At 44.4% G+C, this 16321-nt stretch overlaps 1 protein-coding gene across 6 annotated transcripts in view; it reads right to left on the reverse strand.

The window, feature by feature from the left end:
• Positions 1 to 7021: 7021 nt before the first annotated feature.
• The window catches only part of AJUBA (ajuba LIM protein), a 29598-nt gene continuing 20298 nt past the window's right edge, over positions 7022 to 16321 (reverse strand). For 2 of the 6 annotated variants that reach the window (XM_025442626.3, XM_025442628.3), the window contains 9 exons: positions 14260 to 14314; positions 12509 to 12651; positions 12285 to 12416; positions 11705 to 11839; positions 10022 to 10118; positions 9186 to 9331; positions 8920 to 9050; positions 7668 to 7736; positions 7022 to 7504 (listed from right to left, as the gene is read on the reverse strand). In XM_025442626.3, coding sequence (XP_025298411.1) covers positions 7321 to 7504; positions 7668 to 7736; positions 8920 to 9050; positions 9186 to 9331; positions 10022 to 10118; positions 11705 to 11839; positions 12285 to 12416; positions 12509 to 12651; positions 14260 to 14314 — 1092 coding nt within the window. In that variant the 3' untranslated portion in view covers positions 7022 to 7320. Of the gene's footprint in view, positions 7505 to 7667; positions 7737 to 8919; positions 9051 to 9185; positions 9332 to 10021; positions 10119 to 11704; positions 11840 to 12284; positions 12417 to 12508; positions 12652 to 14259; positions 14315 to 14903; positions 15044 to 15672; positions 15863 to 15883; positions 16246 to 16321 lie in introns of those variants that run through there. The other 4 variants (XM_025442629.3, XM_025442630.3, XM_025442632.3 and 1 more) reach the window with 4 other exon arrangements.

Here is a 16321-nt window from a genome sequence, read left to right on the forward strand (position 1 = left end):
TTTAAGAATTTATTTATTCATTCATGAGAGACACAGAAAGAGAGGCAGAAACACACGCAGAGGGAGGAGAAGCAGGCTCCACACAAGGAGCCAATGCGGGAATCGATTCCGGGATTCTGGGATCAAGCCCTGATCCAAAGGAAGACACCCAACCGCTGAGCCACCCAGGCTTCCCTAGGGTCTTTAATGTCATTGAGGGTAAAGGAGTCCTGAGACCAGAAAGATTGAGAACACTTGATTTACAAGCAGCTGCCCTCCAAGAGTTTCTGATGCTGTAGATAGAATTAAACATACCTTCTGGAGCTCCCAAGGGCAGTAACCCTCTTGAGGGTAAAATGTTCTAGTGCGCATTTCCTTACCAATTTAAAAAAAGATCAGATGGTTTTGGTTGGGTTCAATATCCATTGTCTTCCATCCCCACCAGAGCCCTGATGTAGCCTTGAAAGAACCACCAAGTGAAATGGGTGATATCTGCTTTCTGTTCTCCATCTCCACATAGGAGAGTGCTGTCTTCATAAAGGCAGAGACATGAAGTGGGGGTGGGGTGGGTAAGGAGTTCAGAAGAAATAATGAGTGTCAGGGTGACCTTCTATTTTTCCTTATGCCAGAAATGCCTGGGGCAGAAGCTAGCAAACTCTGGCAGTTGGCATGCTGCCTGTTTTTTGCAGATAAAGTTTTCTTGGACTACAACCACATCCATTCAAAACAAACAAACAAACAAACAAACAAACATACCCCCCAATACTGTGATGAAAATTCAAGCACCTTTGTGATAAAGCTGTGGGGATTGAAATGGTAGACATTTTCTCCCTGGATTGGCAATGGGAAAGCAGAACTTGAGGTGGGCCTCAGAGATGATAGGATTTTATAAGCAAAGAGTTCTGCTAGGTAGATAGAACTGTAACGAGCAAAAAAAAAAAAAAAGAACTGTAAGGGTGGTGAATAAGCCCTTGGGGGTGGCAGAGGGTGACTAGTGAGTGTAAATGGGAGAAAGGTTGGAAAGTAGAGCTTCACTCTGAGGACTTGAATCCACAGCTGAGCCATAGGGGCTGTCTTTGGAGAAATGACAAAATGAAGTGAAAATTACAAAACACTTAGGAAGAGCAAATTAAAATCATCATACAAATTGGCCTGGCAGGGGCACCTGGGTGGCTCAGCGGCTGAGCATCTGCCTTCGACACAGGTCGTGATCCAGAAGTCCTGGGATAGAGTCCCGAATTGGGCTCCCCGCAGGGAGCCTGCTTCTCCTTCTGCCTATGTCTCTGCTTCTTTCATGAATGAATAAATAAATAAAATCTTTAAAAAAAATTAAAAAAAAAGAGTTTCATGCTCTACCAACTGAGCCAGCCAGGGACCCCAGTGTGAAGCCTTTAGAGCAAAAACTGAGGTTTCCCACTGAAGAAGAAATTCTGCCTCAAGACAAGCAAGCATCATTTCTGAGTTGCTTGCCTACAGCTCACCCTACAAATTTCAGAATTGCCAGCCCCACAATCATATGAGCCAATTCCTTAAAATAAATCTCATTTTATATAAGTATAATAAATAATATAATGGGCTCTGTTTCTCTGGAGAACCCTGACCTTGCTCTTTGTTTTTTCTTTTTGTTTTTTGTTTTTTTGTTTTTTTTTTTACTTATCTATTCATGAGAGACACACAGAGAGAGGCAGAGATGCAGGCAGAGGAAGAAGCAGGCCCCATGCAGGGAGCCCGATGCAGGACTCGATTCTGGGTCCCCAGGATCAGGCCCTGGGCCGAAGGCAGGCGCTAAACCGCTGAGCCACCCAGGCTGCCCTGATCTTGCTCTTTGGATAACTCTTATCCAAATTCTGGATAAATTCTGGGCTGATTATTTTTTAAGAGGTTTTTTCTTTTTGTTTTTTTAAGATTTTATTTATCTGAGAGAGAGAGAGAACACAAGCAAGGGGAGCAGCAGAGGGAGAGGGAGAGGGGGAAGCAGGCTCCCAGTGGAGCAGGGAACCTGATGCAGGGCTGTATCCTACGACCCCGGATCATGACCTAAGCCGAAGGCAGACCCCCAACCGACTGAGCCACTCAGGCACCCCCTACTTTTGATTATATGTTCTTTCTTCAGCCAGGCTTGGTACATTTAGGTCTTTCTAAATTTCAGTTGTATTTTCTTGAGACCAGAGAAGCCACTTAGTCTAGACCTCAGCCACTGAATACAAACCACTTTTCACAGTAAATTACTTCTACAGATTACTAATCTTGTGCATTATCAGTGGACTCCTTTTATTTTCTCTATCTGGAGATAGAAGGAGACCTATCAGTTCCTTTAATGAAAGGTAGCCCAGATCCATCAAGATGGGTAATGTGGAGAGACTGGTGGGGTGAAGGGCCCCACAGAGAGGCTGGCCCTCAGGGATTCCCCTCTCCTTTGGAGAGCATCAGACAGGCCTCTAGGGGGTGCTGGATTTCTCTATGCTGGCTGAGGAAGACTGAAGGGTTGCTGCCTCAGAGACCTGGAGAGCCATACTTTTTTTTCTTTTTTAAGATTTTATTTATTTACTCATTAGAGACAGAGAGATAGGTAGAAACACAGGCAGAGGGAGAAACAGGCTCCATGCAGGGAGCCTGATGTGGGATCATGCCCTGGGCTGAAGGCAGGCACTAAACCACTGAGGCACCCAGGCATCCCATTGGATAGCCATCCTTCATTGAGAACCTTGAAGGAACAGGTTTTGTTTGTTCAAGAGCCCCAGAGTTTCCTTACAGAGAACAACCCTATCCCAGGCTCTGGAAGTGATTTATCTTGTTGCGCATTATAGAGGAAGAATCAGCAAGACTGGGTTCTTGGATAGATGGGGTAAGAGACAAGTGAAGAGAGATGCCTGTGAAAGAAAGGAGAGGCAGTAAATGTAAATCTTTTCTGAAAAGTGTGAGGGGAAGTGAGGGCAACTGAAGTCCAAGACACTAACCTCCAGCAGTCACAGTCACCCAGCCCCTCTGCTGGCCCTCCAATCCCCTTTTCACCTATTCCCCAATAGCCAACAGCTCAGGGGAAGGGCACCTCCTGAGAACCTACCATCTCTAGTCATTGTGATGGACGAGAGGACAAAGACAAACCACTGGGTCCCCCCTTCAAAGAGCACTGAACACCCCTTGTGTTCCTTCTTCTACCTCCATGGCACAGTTTTGAGATACTTTTTCTATCAAACTATATTCATAAGCTGAGTAATTAGTTCACTTTTTCATGAAATTACTAGAATATACTGATTTTCTATAATACCAAAAAAAAAAAAAAACAAAGACACTTGAGCAAGCATTAAGCATTTTGTAATGAGGCAAACTGGAAACAATCTAAATATCTATCATGAAGGGGATGGTTAAATTATGATGTGGCCATATTCCAACATTATAACCTAATATTGCTATATATATGTTTGCAAATCTTTAGAAAAAGCTCTGGCATTATATTCACCAAATCACTCTGGCTACTCTATGGTAGTGGACTGGACTAATGGGTTCCGTGTGTACACGTTTGTGTGTGTCTCCTCAGGGGGTATGGTAAATCTACTTTTTACTATTACATATTTATTTTGTTTGAATTTTTTTTTTACAAAACACATTTTTTGTTTAAGCCAATAATGTTTTTTTATTGGGCAGCACTGTTACAGGCAAATGTTCTGTTTTATTTGGGTTTTGGGAAACAAGAAACAGCTAGCTGTCCAACTCCAGGTCATTTAGGGAGCCAGGACTGGGAACCATTGCCTTGGAAGCCATTTTGCTTTCTCAGTAGTTGGAAATCTAAACATTTCTCAGACCCCAGCTCTCCAGAGACTTGACTGAAACCATGGGATATTCTTCTCAAATTTCAGTCATTTAAGATGAAGGCTTTCCTTGGTGCATGATTCTCATTTCTAACCTTGTACCTTCACGTACTACCCCTTCTCTTCTTTGTCACTTTTTCCAAAATGCCACCCAAAACTTACCTCTAAAGTGAACCAAAGCTTTCTTCCCTACTAAGGCTCTACCTTATAACTCCTGATTCACTTACCTTGGTTTTCAACCATATTTATTTGTATTTCCTGTTACTTTATATGCTTAGACTGTTTTTATGTGTCTACTATTAAGTTGTAGGCCTTGAGGACAGAGTCCATTTTTTTTTAAGATTTATTTATTTACTTATTCATGAGAATATACAGAGAAGAGAGAGAGAGAGAGGCAGAGACACAGGCAGAGGGAGAAGCAGGCTCCATGCAGGGAACCCAATGTGGGACTCGATCTTGGGTCTCCAGGATCATGCTCTAGGCTGAAGGCAGTGCTAAACCACTGAGCCACCCAGGCTGCCCCAGAGTCCATTTTTAAATTATTATCCTTATTATTTCAAATACCATAACCTACTATGGTGTAAGAGGAGTACTTAATTAAATGAGGAAATGCTGAATGCCCTAATAAATATCAGGAAAAGCTAATTTGAGATTTTTTAAAGATGGTATTTATTTATTCATGAGAGAGAGAGAGGCAGAGACACAGGCAGAGGGAGAAGCAGGATCCATGCAGGGAGCCCGATGTGGGACTTGATCCCAGGACTCCAGGATCAGGCCCTGGGCTAAAGGCAGCACTAAACTGCTGAGCCACCCGGGCTGCCGGATTTTTTTTTTTTTTAAGATTTTATTTATTGGGGGATCCCTGGGAAACAATGGGAAACAATTGGACAATAGGACATCCTACAAAGTAACCAGACTGGATATATATATATATTTTTTTTTTTTTTTTTTACTGGATTAAAAAAAAAAAAAAAAAACTAAATTCAGGGACACTTGGGTGGCTCAGTGTGTTAAGCATCTGCCTTCCACTCAGGTCATGATGCCAGGGTCCTGGGATCAAGCCCTGTATCATGCTCCTTGCTCATTCTCCCTCTCCCTCTGCTTGTGCTCTCTCTCCCTCTCAAGGAAAAAAAAAAAACCCAAAACTAGTATCAGTTAAAAAAAACAAGTTAAGGGATCCCTGGGTGGCGCAGCGGTTTGGCGCCTGCCTTTGGCCCAGGGCGCGATCCTGGAGACCCGGGATCAAATCCCACATCGGGCTCCCGGCGCATGGAGCCTGCTTCTCCCTCTGCCTGTGTCTCTGCCTCTCTCTCTCTCTCTCTCTGTAACTATCATAAATAAATAAAAATTAAAAAAAAAAAAAAAAAAAACAAGTTAAGTGGGGTGCCTGGGAAGCTCAGTTGGTTGAGTGTCCAACTCTTGATTTCAGCTCAGGTCATGATCTCCAGGTTGTGGAATCAAGCTCTGTGTTGGGCTCCTCACTGGGTATGGGGTCTGCTTAGGATTCTCTCCCTCTGCTCCTCTCCTCTCTTTTTTTTTTTTTTTTTTTTAAGATTTTATTTATTTATTCATAGACACAGAGAGAGAGAGAAGCAGAGACACAGGCAGAGGAAGAAGCAGGCTCCATGCAGGGAGCCCAATGTGGGACTCGATCCTGGGTCCCCAGGATCACACCCCAGGCTGCAGGTGGTGCCTAACCACTGTGCCACCGGGGCTGCCCTCCTCTCCTCTCTTAAAAAAAAAAAAAAAAAAAAAGTAGGAAAAATTTTCTATTTCAAACAGGTTTTTTTTTTTTTTAATTTTTTTATTTATTTATGATAGTCACACAGAGAGAGAAAGAGGCAGAGACATAGGCAGAGGGAGAAGCAGGCTCCATGCACCGGGAGCCTGAAGTGGGATTTGATCCCGGGTCTCCAGGATCGCCGCCCTGGGCCAAAGGCAGGCGCTAAACCACTGCGCCACCCAGGGATCCCAAATTCTCTATTTCAAAAGAGATTAAAGAAACCTGACATCCAGGGGCACCTGGCTGGCTCAGTATATAGATCATATGACTCTCAATCTTGGGAGTTCACAGCCCCACATTTGGCATGGGGCCTATCAAAAAATAAAAACACATAAAAACGAAACAGAAAAAACAAACCTAACATCCAAATGTAATAACCAGAACTTCAATGGAACCTACACCAAGAAAACAAATTACAGGAATTTTAATATGACCTAGATAATAGACATTGTGAAATTATTAATTTTTAGGTATAAATAATTAGTTATACAGAGGAATACCCTTATTTTTAGGAGTTGCCTGCTTAAGTCTTTAGGGAATGAAATAGCACATCTGAGACTTATATAAAGTGGCTTCAGAAGAAAAAAGTCTGTATAACTAATATGTTTATCAATCTATACAGAGAGGGTGAGGTGGGAGAGGAGAGAGAGAGAGAGAGAGAGAGAGAGAGAAAAGCAAAACGTTCATTGTTGAATCTAGGTTGTTAAGACTATTGGTGTTTATTGTACTATTTTTTTAATTTTTCCATAGGTTTGAAACTTTACCCTAAAAATGTTGGAGAAGGGCAGCCCGGGTGGCTCAGTGGTTTAGCACCGCCTTTCAGCCCAGGGTGTGATCCTGGAGACCCGGGATTGAGTCCCACGTCGGGCTCCCTGCATGGAGCCTGCTTCTCCCTCTGCCTGTGTCTGTGCCCCTCTCTCTGCCTCTCATGAATAAATAAATAAAATTTAAAAAACTGTTGGGGAAAAGAAAAAGTATAGAACTAAGCAATATTGACTAACTCTGATGCCAGCAGGGCCCTGCCCTGTTCTAAGCTAAGTGGACTGTGAAACTTGGTTCCTCGGAGCAATCTCATCCCAATCTCTGCTTTTAAAGAAAAAAGTAATGCTCAAATCACACCAATGGGAACCTCAAACACAAGTGGCTTGTGCCCTTTCCTGTAACAGAGCTCGATGCCCTGCTGCTTTATTACAACTGCTCCACTGAGAGCCGTAGCAACAGGATAGTCCCCTACCCGCCTTGGCATCCAGCAGTCCTCTGGATATTACAGTTCTTCAAGAGCAAGCCCAGACTTAAGCCATGTCTGCTCTTCAAGAATGAAGCCTGTAAGACTCCAGGTGGGCAGGCACTCCTACCTCCCACTCTTAGCATAAGCATTATACATCTGTTTGTCTAGATCACCTTGGTTTCCCTCCCAGCCCACCTAATCTTTGATGTTCTTTTTTCACCCTTGCCCAAAGGAAGCATCATCACTTTATTCAGGAGATAATCAAATATAATGCAGGGCTGACACTGACAAATAGCTACACACAGAATTATATAAATCTGCTCCATTTCCCAGAAGAGACTCAGTCACTGTAAACAAGGAATAAAAACCAGGACAGTGCCTGACCCACTGCAGTGTTTCAAGCAAGTGTCCCCACACTCTCGGAATGAAAGCAGGCCTCAGGTGGTGGTGGTCCTTTCAGCAGCAAGTGGGGAGGCAGCGCCCGTGCAGAAGTCCGCCTCCGGACAGGCCCCAGCCAGTGCTCAGCGGCAGGCCTTGTTAAACTCTTGGAGGGCCCAACGCTTGTTCTCAGCTGCCTGCTTGAGTTGAGTGTACTCTTTTACCAGCCTGTCAAACTCCTCCCCAAGGACCTCATAGGTGCTCAGAACCTGTTGGGACTTCTCCATGTCCTGCTCTTGTAGGCGAATGGCCCCCTCCAAACGGTCCCTATATGCCCAAGAGAAAAGCAAGTTACAAGGTAAAAGAAAAGCAAGATACCATATAAGGATCTGGCTGCTCAGAAAGTATATAAGAACACATTAAAATGAATGAGTGTGGAGAGTGTGGAACCAGTTCTGAGTAGCTGGACCAGGCCCTTGGGAGTTCTCACCTGATGAGACGATGAACTTCTACTTTCTCAGCAGTGTAAGTGTCAGACAAGATCTTTAGCTCCTCCATCCTGACAGAGGGAAGAAAGAAAGGCTGAGGGGTCTTGATAGTAGTAGAGTTAGGAACAGGACGCAGAGTACCTGCCCATGGTCAAGAAGTGGGCTAAGTAGTGACAGGATAAGCAACCTCTGAATTCCTGAGGAATGTATCTCACAAGAAAGCACTTACTTCAGAAGGCTTTAAAATAAGACTCAAGGGACACCTGAGTGGTTCAGTCAGTTAAGTGTCTGCCTGCCTTCAGCTTAGGTCATGATCCTAGGGTCCTGGGATTGAGCCCCACATAGGGCTCCCTGCTCAGTGGGGAGTCTGCTTCTCTCTCTCCCTCTGCCCCTTCCCTCTCACCTGCGCTCTCTCTCAAATAAATAAAATCTTTATTTATTTTTTTAAAGGTTTTATTTATTTTTTCATGAGAGACACAGGCAGAGACACAGGCAGAGGGAGAAGCAGGCTCCATGCAGGGAGCCTAATGCAGGACTCGATCCCGGGACTCCAGGATTATGCCCTGAGCTGAAGCCAGATGCTCAATTGCTGGCTGAGCCACCCAGGTGTCCCAAATCTTTATTTTAAAAAAATTGTTTTATCTATTTGACACACACACAGAGCACACAAGCAGGGGGAACAGCAGGCAGAGGGAGAGGTTCGAGAAGCAGGCTCCCCAGCGAGCAGAGAGCCCCACATGGGGCCCAATCCCAGGACCCTGGGATCATGACCCAAGCCAAAGGCAGACACTCAACTGACCGAGCCACCCTGACGTCCCTAAAGAATATCTTTAAAAATTTTTTTTAAATAAAATAAAATAAGATTCAAGAATGCTGAACGGGGGCACCTAGGTGACACAATCAGTTAAGCATCCAACTTTTTGTTTTGGCTTAAGTTGTGATCTCAGGGTCATGGGATTGAGCCTCATATCAGGCTCCACATTCAGTGCAGAGTCCACTTGGGACTCTCTCTCCCTCTCCCTCTGTCCCTCCCCACTGTGTGCTCTCTCTCTTTCAAACTAAATAAATCTTTAAGAAAAAAAAAGATTGTTGAACATTTCTGGGTAATCCAAAGGCTCATACTGCTGTGTAGCATTAACTGAATACCCATAAAATGTTAGGCATGACAGAGAGGAAAGGGAGATGAGGGTGAAGGTTGGAGGGGGTAGTGTGGAAGACAGAGTTTCCTAGACCCACAAGGGTCATAGAACTCACCTCAGCTTAAGGATCATGGCACTGCACTTGATCTCCAGGTACTGGGCATTGATACGGTCCAGCTCAGACTGGGTCTTAAGCCGGTGCTCCTGAAGAAGCCTTTGCAGCAAGGCAAGGCAGCGCAAAAGCACCTGAGCTCCAGGAGGTAGGAAGAGGGCAAAAACAAAAGTCAGCATAAAAGAATGCAGATCAGAAATCTCTGGCTTCCCCAAAAGTGCCCCTGGGGCCAGGATAAAAGAGGAGGCTGTCCCACTGCTGTGACAAACCTGGGAGTAGGTAGCACTCTTCTTCTCAAGCAACACCATCTGTTCCTTCTGCTGGCTCTTGGCATCCTGGCATTGCTGCTTCTCACTCACCAGGACCTCTGCCAGTTTCCACACCTTTGCTGCCTTCAAGGTTTCACTGTCTGAATCTGGGCAAAGAGACAGAGGACTAGACAGGAAAACCCAATTGCTACTGCCCTTCTAAGGCCATTTATCAGTACGCTAATGGATTTCTAGCCCTACAAATTCTCTTCAGGTTTTTTTCTGATGTCCTGTTAAAATGATCCAGTTCTCATAAAGTTCTCTATACTCTTACTTTTAATTTTTAATTTTACTTATTCATTTGAATAATCTCTACACTGCACATGGGGCTCAAACTCATGATCCCAAGATCAAGAGTCACATGCTCTTCAGACTGAGACAGCCACATGCCCCTCACTTTTACCTTTAATTCCAGATTTTGGGGAAAAAAGTTCCAGATTTGGCCCTTAATTCTTAAGTCATAGAAGTGAAGATAAAGCCTGAGCTTTCTTCCCCATTCCATTCCAATTCTCCTAAGAAGAATGAACTCAACCTTCCCTGCTGCAAGAGGACACTTGGTACCTTACTGAATAATAGGAGTCTCTCACATAATTCCTTGCTCGTACTCTACCAGCAAGGAAATAAGCATCTCCAAAGCTTCCTAGCTTCTGTCCCAAATCTAAAATTCAATATATTAAAAATAAATAAATAAATAAAAAAAAAATAAAATAAAATAAAATTCAATATATTATTCTCAGAAGAGTAGACCAGGTACCCTGAAGATCAGCTTCTGTGAACAGAAGAGTGCCAGCACTCACCTGAATTGGGGTCATGATAGCAGAGCAGGGTGAAACATTTCTTCTTGAGCTGTTCCTCCACTTCCAGTGGGAGTCGAGATCTCATCCACATAAAATCCTATAGCCACAGCAGCAAGAGAGATCCAAATAGACTTTAGAATTAGGAAAATCCAGCCAATGAGTACAGGATGATAACAATCTCAAAGACAACCAGCGAAAATGCATCTAAGAGACATTAGGAAGATTTTTTTTTAAAAGACTTTATTTATTCATGAGAGACACAGAGAAAGAAAGAGGGAAAGAGAGAGAGAGAGAGAGAGAAAGAGAGAGAAAGAGGCAGAGGCACAGGCAGAGGGAGAAGCAGGCCCCATGCAGGGAGCCAGACATGGGACTCGATCCTGCATCTCCAGGATCAGGCCCTGGGCCAAAGGTGGCGCTAAACAGCTGAGCCACCCAGGCTGCCCCGATTTTTTTTTTTTTTTAAGATTTTATTTATGTATTCATGAGAGAGACAAAGAGAGGCAGAGACACAGGCAGAGGGAGAAACAGGCTCCATGCAGGGAGTGTGATGCGGGACTCGTTCCTGGGACTTCAAGATCATGTCCTGGGCCAAAGGCAGGTGCTAAACACTGAGCCACACAGTGGTGGCTCAGTGTTTAAAATGATTCATAAAAATGAATCATCCCCAGAAGATTCATTTTTATTAGCCTATCAAATCCGCAAAGAATAAAATGATGGTCAAGATCTCATGTTGGGCAGCCCAGGTGGCTCAGCGGTTCAGCACCGCCTTCAGCTCGGGGTATGATCCTGGAGACCCAGGATCGAGTCCCATGTCGGGCTCCCTGCAAGGAGCCTGCTTCTCCCTCTGCCTGTGTCTGCCTTTCTCTCTCTCTCCCCACCCCGTGTCTCTCACAAAGAAATAAAATCTTAAAAAAAAAAAAAAAAATCCCACGTTGATGAAACGGTAGGGAACCGGTGGCGTACTTTGTATCCTGTTCCTACTCTACTACTGCCTCTCTTTCTGTGTCTCTCATGAATACATAAATAAAATCTTAAAGAAAAAAAAAAAGAAGAAGAAGAAAGAAAGAAAAAAAGAAAAGGTAGGGAACTGGCAATATGTACCAATATGTTTATGTATATAGCCTCTGACCAGTGATCCTACTTTGAGAACCGGTAATTGGGAAAATAATCCTACAAAGGCAAACACACATATGAACCAGCATATTCCTTTAAAAAAAAAAAAAAGATTTATCTATTCATGAGAGACACAGACTGAGAGAGAGAGAGAGGCAGAGGCATAGGCAGAGGGAGAAGCAGGCTCCCCACAGGGAGCCCAACACGGACTCGATCCCAGAATCACACCCTGGGCCAAAGAAAGACACTCAACCACTGAGCCACCCAGGCATCACAAAATCCAAAATATATTAAGTGAAAACATATTATATTCACTTTATAAGCATGGAGGCTATAATACCATTTATGTTGAGCTATATATAATATACTGTATTTATTTCTAGACTAGTATTTCAGCTTTTACTTTCTTGTGTATAACATTTTTCTAATTTATTTGAGTTTGGCCCCCATGAATGTAGATCATTTTTACAAAAATAATAAAGTGTAAAAAAGGAAAAAAAAAACATTTAAATATATGGGAGAAATTAAGCCATTTTACTTCTTTGGTCCCAATATCTGCCCATCCCCAACCTCTGAGGGGGGCATGAGTTCCAGAAGATCCGTCTTCTCCAGCCCTAGCAGTGGAGGCATTTCCCTCTCCTGGCTGGCACCTAATAGTCGTGTCAGTTCAGTCACGAGTAGCCGCTGTTCAAGTGTCTCATGAAACTGAGAATAAAAGACAAAAGGGGGTTACTATTCAACTTCTCCCACTCCACCATCTCCATCCTCATAAACCAGTTCTTCATACATTTTCAAGGTCCTCAAACATGTTATCCCTTTCAGCTGCCAGTGCCTTCTCCTGTCAATCTTTTCAAAACTCTGACAACACACCCAACTCTTCCCCGTAACTACAGTCCATTTCTTCTTTTTTAAAGATTTTATTTTGAAGCAATCTCTACACCCAATATGGGGCTCAAACTCACAACCCTGAGATCAAGCATCATATGCTCCACCCACCAAGCCAGCCAGGTGCTCCCAGTCCATTTCTTCTTTGATAACATTAACTTGAACCTCCTCTTTCCCCCCAGAGCATACAATCAGGTGAAGCCACAGTTTGTCTGGTCATTCCTGCAGCTAGTAACCAACTGCTACTGCCTCTCTCCTGCTTCACCTTCTTGTCCTCAGAAGTTAAATTTGTGTCTTGTGTCTTCACATAATAGTCCACAAGCAGCTCTTGAATGACTCTCTGTAAAATCTCAGACCTCAGCCATGTTGTCTTATGCAGTCGAACTTCCTTCCATGCCTAGAAGACCAAAAAATCCCAGGTGGGAACCTCTTTCTCTCTCTTGGAAGATTTTTCCTTCTTCTTATCATCCCTCCTCCCAAGGCTCTTACCTGAGCCTGCTCCTTTGCCAGGGTAAGGCTTAAGCCACTCTCATCCATGTGTTGTGAGAGACCCAACAGCAGTTTGCTGAAGTATGGGTTCTGTAACAGATCCTCTTCACTCAGGTTACAAGGAGGAAGCTGTTTGCTACATACTTAATGGGATGCCCCCCAAAAGGGAAAAAAAAAAGCAAAGAAGGTATCATATATAATTGAGAATCACTCTTAGCTTAATACTCACTTCCAAAAAACCCCTAGGTTTTTGGTAGGGAAGTTTTCTACATCCAATGAAATGTTTTAAAAAACCCGGAAATAAACTAGAGGCAATACTCAAGGTAATAAGCATTTATATATATATACACAAAGATACTAATCAAGAATTAGGGAAGGAGTCTCTAATGAAACAAAGAGATTAGAAAATGTTAAGTAGAGGTGATCCCTGGGTGGCGCAGCGGTTCAGCGCCTGCCTTTGGCCCAGGGCGCGATCCTGGAGACCTGGGGATCGAATCCCACGTCGGGCTCCCGGTGCATGGAGCCTGCTTCTTCCTCTGCCTAGGTCTCTGCCTCTCTCTCTCTCTCTCTCTCTGTGTGTGTGACTATCATAAATAAATAAAAATTTTTTAAAAAAGTTTTTAAAAAGAAAATGGAAGTAAAGTTGGAAAGTATTACACATAGAATCGTGAATAAGAAACCTTTTGGTAGGGATCACCATAGTACTCCAAATGGCTCATTCACATATCACAGACAGTAACTAAAATTCTTGAGAAAGGGGGGGAAAAACACAGGTTAAGTTCCAACTTTGGATGTGATCTCTAGTTACATAAGCAAGACTGCAAGAAGGTATATTCTTAGGAGTAAGTGAAAAACTGAACTAAATTCTTATTGTAGGACATCTGCGTGGCTCAGTGGTTGAGCGTCCGTCTGACTTTGGCTCAGGTCATGATCCTGGGGTCCTGGGATCCAGTCCTGCATTGGGCTCCCTGCAGGGAATCTGCTTCTCCCTCTGCCTGTGTCTCTACCTCTCTGTCTCTCATGAATAAATAAATAAAATCTTTAAAATAATCTTATTGTAAACAGAGGTAAATAACCCATGTGGATTCAGAGCAGCACAAGAATGAGAAAAAGTACAAGAAGTTGAGATCCTCTGGTTATTCCATTGGCTCAAGTGCCTGTCTTTTCATCTCTTTTCCCACACACTTTCTGCTGGGGTCTTCTGTTTTACTCCTACTTACCAAACGATCAAATTTTCATTCTTTGGACCATCAGAAAGTCCTTTTGGAAAATAAGAAATCTGTTTTTTCCTCCCCCTCAGGCACTGAAGGTCAAAATATAGAAGATTCAAGTTCTTGAAGGATTCAAGATATAGAAAGGGTTTGGGATAGGGAAAGAATTCAAGCTACAGAAGGATCTGAGATTTTGAAGTACAAAATATGAGAATATTCAAGACCCAGGTAGGAAGAAAGCCCTCACAGAGTGTGCTGGCCACCCTTCTCTTCAGGTTATGCCTGCTGATACAGCATGGAAACAACCAGAGTCTTCAGTCTACTGCACAAACGATACTTAACAGGAGCCAATATAATCTGTTTTCTAATACAAGTTTGTTCAAGAATCTTGCATGTATCCTAGTTCCCCCAGGAACTTCGGCTTTTATATGAGAAACCATACTGGTGAACTTTATAAATCCTTTTTATTATAGAAAGCAAGAGCCTGGATCAGACCTCTCTGGGCAAGTCATCAAACTTCCTTCAAATGGCAGCCCTTACCTTGTTGGAGTACTTCCATCCCCTCTCCCGGTAAGCAGAAATCCCCAGATGCCATCTGAGTGAAACAAAAAGTGAATAAATTGGGTGGCTGCTCCAAGAAAACTACTTTGGGTTCAAGTTTTTGTTGTCTACAACCTGGGGAGGAACCACAGGGATACCTCTTACAAGGAGAGACTCTATCACACACCCTGGATCCCAAGCTCTTGTACAAGTTTTATGGGCAGACTTCTAAGTGGCAAAACAATTTGCATTCTAAGCACATAAATGTTTCTACTTGTTCCAAGCTGTCAAAAAAGAAGCCTCCTTTGGAAAGAAAATTTTCCAATTCACTAAACAGAAGGATGCTCCCTTCCCCTCAACATGATGTCTAAGTTAAAACTGAGCTGCCTTCCAGTTATGAGTGAATTGGGAAAAGGGGGGGGGGGGCGGGAGGTGAGGGGGGGTGGGAGTCAATGTCTGCTTTTTTCCTCAAAATAGCTCAGTTATCAAATTCCACAATGGTTTCTTGAGCTACTTTAACTTGTCCTTTCATCTAAAATCTGTTGGTGGCTTTGATCATTAACTCTAGAATCATCCTTCAGGAATGACACACCATTCAGTTGAACGACAACTGATTTTCACATAACAACATCAGTAAGAAGCACCTGGAGGAAAGAACATGCCAAGAAGACTGACATGGGAGGTCAGTGCCAAAAGAGCAACGGCCGCGGTGTCGTTGTTAATGTGGCTGAGGCTGGGACGCGGCAGTCCGGTGATTTTGCCAGAACATGGAATACACTGAGAACTATGACAGCAACACAAAGGGGCAGTAAAGATGGGTACAGTTTGGTCTCTGGAGACTAAATTTTTCCCTTGACGTTATTTTCCGTTTTTGTTTTGTTTTGGCTCCACCCACTCCTCTCCAGAAGGTATCAAACTCCAAAAGGCAGCTGAGCTTCCCAAAGCAGAAGACATGGAAGGTTATTATGATTTAACACTTTAAGTTCACAGAACATTTGGTTTACTCCCTCGTTTTATGGGTAGCATCAAAGTAACTACTCATTTATTCTGTAACATGGTCCAGATGGGGAGTTGGAATGCTAAGACTTAATTTGCAGCTCGGCGTTTCCTTCGGTGTGGTTTTAAGGGAAACGCTTTTTTGTGCCAAACTTTTTTCCACCTGCAAAACGGAGATAATGAATGCTGCCTTGGCTTAGATATCAAGAATTAATAACACAACCGACTTCTCAACAAGAGCCACTAGTTAGTGAAGCCCAATGTTTTAACAATTGTTTATCGTCGATCTAAAGTCGGCAGGCAGGCAGGCAAATGTCGCACACAGAAATGAGGACCAACCCGAATTTCAAAGGTCAGCTATTCTTCCCTCCCTAGGGGTGCAGCCCACTTGGGTTTTCTTGGGGTGCCTTTCTTTACCCTTTTAAAATGTTACAGGGCGTGATCGAAGGCGGCAATCAGGCTCGATTCTCCACCCTCTGCACTCAGACGTGTTAAAGCGCTGCTACAGGGACCCCAGCATTTAAATGTTCTGACTCAGGCGTCTTTTAAATTCTTAAGAGCTGCCTTTACACGCTGCACTGAACGTTAAATTGATTTTACAGGTATTTTCACAAGATGTGACCCTTACAGGGCCCGAGATGAATCAAAATGCGGAGCGGGCTCTCCGGCGCCTACTTCCCTTCCGTCTGGGCAGCCAAGGATTCCCAAGGGCGCGGGCGGCCGCGGCGGCCGGGGTCAGGGGCGACCGGACGGACCCTCCCAGCACTGCTCCTCCCGGTAGCGCGGCCCGCCGACCCTCCGAGGCAAACCTGCACACCACCGGGCAGCTGAAGCTCCCGAGACAGTGCGGAGCCGGCCGAACTGGCCGGCAGCGTCGACACCGGCCCCCTGCCCGCGCCCGAGCTCCGGAACCTCTCACTCGGGCCCACCGCTGGGGCGGGGGGAAGACAGGCCCGGAGGACCGCGCGGGAAGGGCGAGGGAGGGCGGGGAAAAGGCAGAAACACGCGAGGACTCGTGGGAGCCGGGGGCGGGGCCTGCCGGGGGCGGGGCCTGTCGGGGGCGGGG

This window comes from Canis lupus, chromosome 8 (assembly GCF_003254725.2).
Source record: "Canis lupus dingo isolate Sandy chromosome 8, ASM325472v2, whole genome shotgun sequence".
In the NCBI taxonomy this organism is placed as follows: domain Eukaryota; kingdom Metazoa; phylum Chordata; class Mammalia; order Carnivora; family Canidae; genus Canis; species Canis lupus.